General features: G+C 35.5%; 1 protein-coding gene and 1 long non-coding RNA gene across 6 annotated transcripts in view; both read right to left on the bottom strand.

Annotated features, from left to right (window-relative positions):
- Positions 1–2,258: 2,258 nt before the first annotated feature.
- LOC123387848 lies at positions 2,259–5,248 on the bottom strand. Its single transcript, XR_006602342.1, has 2 exons — positions 5,011–5,248; positions 2,259–2,804 (listed from the first exon to the last, which is right to left on the bottom strand). It is a non-coding gene; the product is annotated as an uncharacterized LOC123387848 (long non-coding RNA).
- A 2,256-nt stretch (positions 5,249–7,504) lies between these two features.
- Positions 7,505–10,215, bottom strand: part of BCLAF1 (BCL2 associated transcription factor 1) — a 29,737-nt gene continuing 27,026 nt past the window's right edge. For 4 of the 5 annotated variants that reach the window (XM_004740269.3, XM_013064069.2, XM_013064066.2 and 1 more), the window contains one exon: positions 7,505–10,084. In XM_004740269.3, the coding sequence (XP_004740326.1) occupies positions 10,079–10,084 (6 nt within the window). In that variant the 3' untranslated portion in view covers positions 7,505–10,078. The remainder of the gene's footprint in view (positions 10,085–10,215) is intronic. The other variant, XR_006602340.1, reaches the window with a different exon arrangement.

Genomic DNA, 10,215 nt, shown 5'->3' with positions numbered 1-10,215 from the left:
CAATACTGAAAGTTTGTTAAGTTGCCGGGCACTATTCCAAGCATGGGGAACATAATAACGAGCAATACCGGTTACGTTTCTTGCCCTGCTGGAGATTACATTCTAGTGAAGTTTTTTTTTTTTTTAATAGCATCTCTCTCCACTGTTTTGATCACCCACATACATTCTTGCTCCTCCTATCGCCAAACTAGAATGTAAACACAAGAATAGGTTCTTTGTTTTGACCCACACCGTTTCTGTAGTGCTTTAGAAGAGTGCCTAGTATATGGGGGGGGGGCGGGTCTGGTTGTCTGGCATATGCAACTCTTCTTCATCTCATGAGGAATTATAAATTCCGGCTCCTCCTTGGGCATAGAGCTAACTTTATATATATATATATATATATATATATATATATATATATATATATATTTTTTTTTTTTTAGCATGCCTAGTATATACAATGGGCAATCAATACTTGTTGGATAAAATAACTGGATATGGGATCAGAGGGAACTGACAACAGAAATGACTTGTAATTAAGTAATTGGCAGACTATCCCAACAGTCCAAACTAGAAATCATGAAAGTAGGGGCAGAGGAAGGCTGTTGGACAACGTAAAAGTAGAAGGCAAACAGATCAGCAACCCTACACGGAATCAGCAAGTCACAATTTTGAGTTCCTTGTCTTCCTTTTGTGGATCTTGTAACCTCTCTTTCCACAGCACCCAATAGGTCCAGATAACGTTACCAGCCGCAAAACTGCCTTCACCCTTCACTATTAAGAGAGCTTCACATTCAACTGATTCAGGTAGCAAGCTGTGCCCGAGTCAAATGCTACACTCTCCATGAATGCTTTGCTGACAACTTAGTCCTAACATTTCAGAGATCTTTCCTTCATTTTATGTTTACTAAGCACTCATACATACTCCTTGATAACCTTTAGTGAGATTTGACATTAATATTTCCCACTTGCTCACATTTACATGAAATTATTTCCTTGGCCATTTAGAATGATGCAAGACTCAGGAAAGCTTAACTTTAGTTATTACATTTTCTGTTGCTTTTGAGTAGTGTTCAGAAATATGGTGGCTTGCTTTGTAGGATTTTCCTGGTTGTGTTCCCCTCCCCCAGTTTGACCTAGACCCTCTCCTCTTGTCTCTATCCTACTCAATGATTCCACTTTCGATACTTTCTTCTCAGTATCGGGGTCCGGTAAAGGGGAGTTTTGTCTTGACAGGTCTGTTTTTAGAGTTCACTAGGGTAAAAGTGCTCAAGTCTCTCCAAGTCCTGTGGATACTTTGCATTCACAAGGGAGAGGACAAAAGTCCAAGTTTCAGTTGACTAATTTGAGATTCTGCTTTTCTCAAGTCTTTCATAAGCTACCTCAAGTCTTCCTTCTATTCACACAGAAATCAGCACCAGGCAGATGGGTGGTTTTCCCCATCTGCTATTTGGAGATTCTTCACCTAGCTTAATTGCAAATGCTGTTCAGAGGTATTTGGTCTTGCGATCCCAATGTGTTTTTCCATTTTCCTGTACTACTAATACAACATAGTTAAGCATCATGCTATGTTCTGGATCCCCAACACCAAGAATGTTTTATTCATCTTAACACCCAATGCCAGCCATACTTTTTCACTGAATAAATGAAAGGAGAGAGGCTGAGGGCCGGTTTGGACAAAGGCTAGAAAGATGTGTATACTCAATCTTGCCCACTGCCCAGCAGAACCCCATTAGCATGTGCCACAAGTCTAAGTTTCTGGTGATAGGTGAATTCAAATTACTGTAATTATCTTAAGTAGTGGGACAGAATACAAGTCAACATTCTATCAAAGTAGGAAACATCCTCTCCAACGTTAACCATAGAGTTCATGTGATCTCCAGATTGGGTTGTACCCACCCAGAAAGTTCATTTAAATACTACATTTCTTTTGTGGTTTTTTTTTTTTTAAGATTTTATTTATTTGATAGAGACAGAGCAAGAGAGCCAACACAAGCAGGGATAGTGGGAGAGGGAGAAGCAGGTTTCCCACTGAGCAGGGAGCCCGATGCGAGGCTCCATCCCAGGACTCTGGGATCATGACCTGAGCTGAAGGCAGACACTTAACGACTAAGCCACCCAAGCGCCTCTAAATATTACATTTCAAGAAGAAAAATACTTTGGCCCTTTTTCCTTCTACTTCTGCCTATGCTTGAAGCCTCTCAGGGGTAGTACCAAAGCAGTACACTTAAACCAAACCAGTGCTATTTTAAAAATTACACACCTTTTAAAATTGATTAAACCTTTATAATTATTTATTCAAAAATCTTAAATATTGAGAGCAATTAAGACCCAGATTTTCCTTGATATTAAAATACTTCAAATTAACTCTCCTGAAAATGTCATCTTATCTTTCTGACAACAAATAAAAGTTAAGACCAACTGTATTTCAATGTCTACTATATATCTATAATATCTTCACGATAAATTGCTACTTACTTGTAGTGATATATTAAAATTATAAAATCTAAGTTAAATGTTTATAGTCTAAAAGCAGGATTTCTTTTTATTTGAACCTTTAAATAATTTAAAAGAAAATCTAGGTTATGCTCAAAGGTCTTGTGTGTCTACAACTACTCATTCTATTTTTGAACAAAAATAGTCTACTACAGCTAGACCTATCTAAAAGCATAAAAGCGAACTGCTGCTTGAGTTTTTTGGTTCCATTTTTTTTAGAAGATTCATAGGACTTCAGATTCTGTAATGTTTCCTGATACAATCATATGTTCACAAGTAGGTATGCCTTGACTCTTGTCAATCACTTAAAAAGAGTTGGTTAAAACCTAGAACACAGAAAAAATAGTTAAAGGATGCCCTTCCAGTCTTACTCCATTTCTGGATCACCCACACAGTCAGCTATACATCAGTGCTGTTTGCATTTAGCCCTTCTCATTTTTAGCAATAATTAACTCATAATTTTCAATACTGTCAATGGCCCTAATAGGAATAAAAACATTCTACATTATAAAAATTTCAAGTAACTGATTTGGATTGCCTTACAGCTAATAACAAGTTATTTGCCATCCAAAAATTTGACATAAATAAAGAGTATACCCTAAGTCTTAAAAAACAATCTAAATTTAAATTCATTCCTATCACAACACTGAAAGAAATGTAGCAATATGCAGTACTTCTTTTTAATTATCACTGGTAATTCAGTTGATAACATACAATTTAACAAAGGAAGCATCTGAGAGTAAAAGGTAACTCTTAATCTTGAATTAAGTAATCCAGAGAACTAGGAAAAACGTTTTAGCTTCAGGCAGCACAGACCTCCTAACAAAGAGATCCAGATTCTCCATACTTCTATAAGCAGAAAACTTGCTTTTCACAAGCTAGCTACTCTACTTGCCAGGGGACCTGGGTGGCTCAGTAGGTTAAGGTTAAGCATCTGAATCTTGATTTCCGCTCAAGCGGATCTCACCCAGTGCTCAGTGGGGACTCTGCGTGAGATTCTCTCCCCCTCTGCCCTGCCCTCCAACTCCTGCACATGCAAGCATGCAACCTCTCTCAAATAAATAATCTTTAAGAAAAAAAACCTAGTTGTCAAATATCAGCCCACTGAGTCAGTAACAGTCTGTGTACCTATGGTTCGAGGTTCTGTCTCCTCTAAAGATGGAACATGTTAAAATGATGAGGCAGGACAAAGTAATATAAAATGTGCTTCCTATAGAATTTGAATTTGACTGTTTCCTCTTTTAAGGGAAAGCCCTTTAAATACTTGAGGACTGCTATCAAGGACCCATCCCAGTCATCATTGCTCTATACTACTGTAAACATACCTTCTCCATCAAGAACCCATTTCAGTTACCATTTCTCTACTTCTGTTCATGGCAATCTGAAATCTCTTCCATTCAGCATATTTTAAAGCAACTTAGACGGCACTAGGTTTTAGCGACAGTCATAAAATAAATTGGCTGATACCAATCAAACCTCTCTTACACTAGTGTATCATGCTTTCACTATACATTCAAGGAGCGTTTACTTCATGTATGTATGGCATGTAGTATGTCTGGCATACACAATGCACAATGCTCAAAACTAAACATTTATTCTGGGAAAGGAAGACATTTAAATGGAATGAGTTGCTAGCCTAAAAGAATGTGCTACATTCAATGAGCACAAAAAAAGAACTTGGATATTTGCTAGCATGCAAGATTTTAAGATAGGTAAGTGAACAAGGAGTGAGTGGGTAGGGCACAAAGGCAAAAACCAGCTCAAGTTGTTCACCTTAACTAAGTTTAGGCAATGGGAAGGTTTTTAACTTAAAAATGACATTAATTTTAAAACTGAAAAACATCCCTTTAGATGGCAACTAATGGATGAAATTTAAGGGTCAAAGAGTACAATTAGGATTCTACTGCAGCAGCTGAGGTATCTTTACTACAGTATTACAGGGGTTAAAAGCGGGTAATGCTGATTTTGAAATCTGAGTATTGCCAACAAATGTATGCATAGACTATAAGCATATACTGACAGTAACCAGTGTTAAATAAATTTGGTGTTTTATTGTAACTTTCTTTTTATGCTTATATTTGGTGATGATATTCAATTTCTTTCAAAAAATTCCAAGTGTACTTAACATTCCCCTCAAGGCAGCTTCAGAAGTACCCTAATAAAAAGTTGAATTTTCCCTTCTTGGTACATTATTGTATGACCCTCCACAGTCAAGGGCCAGCTAAGGTAGCAAACAATTACTCAGAAAGATGAGAATGGTATGCTTTTTCTGTGGCTTTACACACTCCATGAAATTCGCCAATTACTGTGCCAGTACCAAGAAGTTACCATTGCCAAATACACAGGTCATACTGTCAACAGAAGTCCTTCCAAGTCACCTAATTTTGAGGTGTACTTACTTATCATCTACTTTTACTAAAAGGCATGCTCACTGGGAAGCCAGGCAACCCCAAGACATTACTAAGAAAAATCTGATTCTGATTCTTAGGAGAAAAGCATTAAGACCCACTTGTCCAACCCTCTTCTACTTACAAGAATCAAGATCATCTTCTGTACTTAGAGAGTACAGTAAATCAGTTCACTGTGGTAAACCATCTAAAATATCTGTAAGAAAAATATTCCTCTTATGCAGAGATCATTATAAATAAGGCACATTGAGATTCTTTTCCTAGTAGTGAAGTACCATCCTAGTGCCTGTGTTTTTTTTTTTTTTTTTAGATTTTATTTATTAATTTGACAGAGAGAAATCACAAGTAGACAGAGAGGCAGCCGGAGAGAGACAGAGAGGGAAGCAGGCTCCCTGCTGAGCAGAGAGCCCGATGCGGGACTCGATCCCAGGACCCTGAGATCATCATCTGAGCCGAAGGCAGCAGCTTAACCCACTGAGCCACCCAGGAGCCCCCTGTGTTCTTTTTTTAACCAGTGGGATCCATTTTTAAAGGCTAAAGAGGTAACATGATAATATAAAGAGAACTGGAAAACTTAAATATATAACTTTAGCTTTATCTGCATAGTCAACACACACTAATCATTACTGAATTTTTGAGAAACATAAGAACAGCTAACAAATCTATACAACCTCTAAGGCTCTTAAGGAAGACAATGGAATACAGCAAATTTCCACGTATTCCTGGATTCTAAGAAACTGAGTACTAACAAATCTTGTTAATTTAAAACTCATTAACATGGACTCCTAATTTTTAATATCTACCTCAATGAACTGAACAATTAGAAATTAGACTCTGGACATTCAGATTTAACAATGGTTTCAATAATATTTGATAACCCTAAATGCACTTTAACATAGTATCTAAAATTTTGTTAAAGGATGTATCTTGGTCTACTATTCAGAGAGTAAGTCTAGTCAGATACAATCCCATGACAATACATTTTATTTCTCCAACTGCCTTCCCTATTTAGCAACTACATAAATTGAAACAGGTCTCTGCACTTCTCTGAATGCAAAAGTAATACTGTTCCATATGGAAACAAATACTTCCAAAGGGATTCCAACTGAAACCCAAAAAAGGAAAAAGTGTTCATCATCATTAGCCATCAGGGAAATTCAAATCAAAACCACATTGAGATACCAACCTTACCCCAGTTAGAATGGCAAAAACTAACAAGACAGGAAACAACAAGCATTGGAGAAGATGTGGAGAAAGAGGAACCTTCTTACACTGTTGGTGGGAATGCAAGCTGGAGCAGCCACTTTGGAAAACAATGTAGAGATTCCTTAAGAAATTAAAAATAGAGCTTCCCTATGACCCTGCAATTGCACTACTGGGTATTTACCCCAAAGACACAGATGAAGTGAAAAGAATGGCCATATGTACCCCAATGTTCATAGCAACAATGCCACAATCACCAAACTGTGGAAAGAGCCAAGATGCCCTTCAACAGACGAATGGATAAAGAGGATATGGTTCATATATGCAATGGATTATTATTGCCTCCATCAGAAAGGATGAATACCCAACTTTTGTATCAACATGGATGGGACTGAAGGAGATTATTCTGAGTGAAGTCAGTCAAGAAGGGAGAGTCAATTTTCATAGGGTTTAACTTACTTGTGGAGCATAAAGAACACCACGGAGGACATTAGAAGAAAAGGCAAAGTGAATTGGGGTAAATCGGAGGGGGAATGGAAGACGAGAGACTGTGGACTGTTGAGAAACAAACTGAGGGTTTTGGAAGGGAGTCAGGGTCGGGGGATGAGTGAGCCTGGCGGTGGGTATTAAGAAGGGAATGTAGTACGTTGAGCACTGGGTATAATGCATGAACAATGAAATCTTGGAACACTGAAAAAATTTAAAAAAAAAAAAAAAAACCTACGTAAACGTTAGAGCAAAAAAAAGTTAAAGGTCCCTAACAAATAAGCATACTTTATTTAAGGAAGGAAACTGGTATAGAACATTAAAATTAACCAGTACAATTCATTAAGTATCCACCGAAAGCTCTTACTTGTCTAACAAAGTTTTAAGGGGATAATTTGTCATTTTAATTAAGCAAAATGTATTTGCCTTAGCACATAAATTTCTATGAAAATACTTTTGTTTAAAGTTGACAGAATGGTCCACTTTATATTTCAAATAATTTCTAAGAGTGGCATGGTAAGAATTATACCAGATGTTACTCAAAATGAATGAGTCTGACAAAAGAAAATCCAACTTCTTTAGTTAATGCCCATTATAGTTTTTAAAAAGAGAAGTAATGCTGATTCTTTGTAATATTATGGCTACCAAGTTCCTGTATTAACACAAGAACTGGAGGACTAGACTAGAAATCTGGAATTCCTGTATTCTCTAAAAATAACAGAATTATCCACTATAAAATTTTAAAAAAACAGTAAATGGGGTTTCAGGAGTTTTATAAAATATTTATCAGCCCCCCAAAAGCCACAACATACCAGTAATTTTACCAACAGAGGAGCTGGTATTCTAAACTCTATAAATAGGCCATAGAAATCAGTTGTATAGAACAGACACAGAAATAGTCTCAAAATCAGGTAAACAAACAACAGCTATTACCACTTATGACATTTTATTGGCATATGACAATTTACAAGGGTCCCTGTTGCATTATACATCACACTGAGTAAGAATCGTTTAGCCATCTACATTTCATTTGTATTGGGTAATATTTTTACTCAAATTATAATTTAATTCCCAACACTTGATTTTAACTGTGACAAAAGGGAACAAATAATTCCTTAAAGTTGGATGCAATTAGAAAAACATTTTTTGCTATATTATATTAAAATTCCTAGGATGTTGAAAGGTATACACACCTAAGTAAGGACTGAGTCATGGCCTTCTTAAACAGCTTTCTTAATCCTTTCTGGAAATATCCTTTGGTTCACTTTTATTTTCCTTCTCTAGGCAAAAGGAAGTCTGTTAATGCAGGTATCAAAGTTATTATTTTCTGCCATTTGTTAACAAAATTCCTTACTAAGAGGAACCATTCAGCTTTATAATATGTTGTGAAGTGTGGAGTTAAATTGTGGCTTAAAAAACACAACACAGGCTTTCTCATATGCTTGGCTCTGAAAAAGATGTAACATCCACAATGGCATCCTATTGCAGAGTTCTATCACCCTTCCTACTAAATTCTAGTATAATCCTTTCCTCAATTTTGTTTCATAGAATAAAAGTAACCAAATCATGTTTCTTTCTGGGTTAAAGCAATGCATTTGCATTTAAGATATAACCTGCTGTTAGGATTTAAGGAGCTTTATTCCCACTCCCTATTAAATAGTTTCTCAGCAAATTCCCATTCTCCTATTGTCTTAAGTGGAAAAACAAAACTGCACATTTAGATTCATGCACAGAGATTCAAATAATCTAACCAAATAATAACTGTTAAAATAAAAGCTAAACTTATTTGTATAAAATAAAATGATTGTGAAAATTCTCCTGTGTTGAAGATTAAATCCATGTTGCTTTAGCATGTAATTAAGTAGTATTCTGACTAGGAGAAATTAGCTGTGTCCTGATTAATGCAATACAAACTTGCTCTGAAAGTATTTCCTCTGCTTCTCTGTAACAATTTCAGAAAAGACAAAATAGGAGAAATCATGCAATACTAAAGATCCCAGGGCCATATACATCACATAAATTGAGTTTTGTTTTCTTATTTTTCCCTCTTAGCAAATGCCCCTGGCCACAATCTAGGTGCTTGGAGCACTGCAAATCAAGTGAAGATGAAAGATTCATGTACTTAAGATCTTTGAAAGTTCACACTAACAGAATAAGCATTACCTTCTTTTAATGCAAACGTATGCAACTCATTTGGTTGCTGAATTAACAAATGAAATTTGACTAATTTTATATATGCTCATAGAGCAAGACAAACTTAATACTGAAATTTACTATTTCGGATTTTCATCTTAAGAACTATCAGCCTAAACAAAGGTAATTTACATCTGAAAGAATATCTACCTGAAGAATAGAACCCTTGGGAAGAAAAAGAAAAAGCCATTTTATAAGTTGCAACTGAAATAGGGGGAAAAGTAAAACCAAGTTAGACGAATACTGCAACAAACTTCCTGCCAAAATTTTTTATTGAAAAACAAGTTACTTAAAATACTACTAATGAACAATGTTTTGTTTATCTATTTTTCCTTACGGTTAGACTACAAACTAATGTTTCAGCTGTCCAGAAGCTCAAATAAATATGAAAGATATGAAATCAGGTACACCTTTCTAATGTATCAAGTTATTCTGCAGGATAATCCTCTTCCATACCAAGACCAGGATTAAAGTAATACATTTGGTAGGAATGGATTTTTTTTATTTGTATTATTATAGACCAGTTCCTCTCTCAACAGGATTAGCTGATATCTAAGACCATGACTCAAACTTTCAAATAAGAATAGAAAGAGAACATTGAATTTTGAGCCCAAAAAGTAAAGGATCAGTTTTTATAGGCCATTGCTTGCTTTCAGTTAAAAAAACAAAAAACAAAACCCCTCATACTTGTGTATCTTTTTAATAGCTTGTACTTTTTAGCGATTGGTAAAGCTTTTTATTCCTCTTAAACATCTGCTGACATGTTAAACTACCTTAGTTTACCAAAGTAAAAACCTTTTCTGTGGTACACCTCAAAAATTAGTCACCCTACAATGTAGTGCGTTTGAATTAAGGAGAATGTTAAACAGATGTATACAGTTAAAATAATTAGTGTGGTCTCTATAAACTTCTGTTCAGGAATTTGTATGTAGAGCTAACGTTTACTTCAGAATAAACATTAACAAACAGGGAAGGAAGAGAATCAGAACTTTCACAGAGCTGTACTTGACCATATCTTATAGACAAAGCGAATTACAATGCATGTAACAAAAACAGTAAAAGTATTTTTTAAAAGTTGATAGTTACAAATATGGTACGTTAACAATTTTCTACTTTATTTCAGTACAATTTTCAACATACAGTCTACTATTTTTCAAGATATTTGAAGACTTAAAACAAAATTTCTATTGACTACTTGCAAACAGTAAAATTTAAGTAAAATGCTTACATTCTTATTTGAAAACAAAAATCAGGTAAAAAAAATGGTGGGTGCAAGTTCTGCTCTCTGTTGCAATCTCACTTCATATTTATTACTCCTAAAAAACAGAGAGAGAAAAAGAGAAAAAAGATTACCAAAAATATGGAGTGAAAATGATCCATAATAAGCACTGTCCCTAAAAATGAAATAGTTAACAAACTGGCCCACCAAACCCACACTGAAGAAAAT

Source organism: Mustela putorius, unplaced genomic scaffold (assembly GCF_011764305.1).
Source record: "Mustela putorius furo isolate JIRA1106 unplaced genomic scaffold, ASM1176430v1.1 tig00003863_pilon_pilon_pilon, whole genome shotgun sequence".
NCBI lineage: Eukaryota > Metazoa > Chordata > Mammalia > Carnivora > Mustelidae > Mustela > Mustela putorius.
Note: the sequence above shows the minus strand (reverse complement) of the source record. Positions and strands in the feature narration are given on the sequence as shown.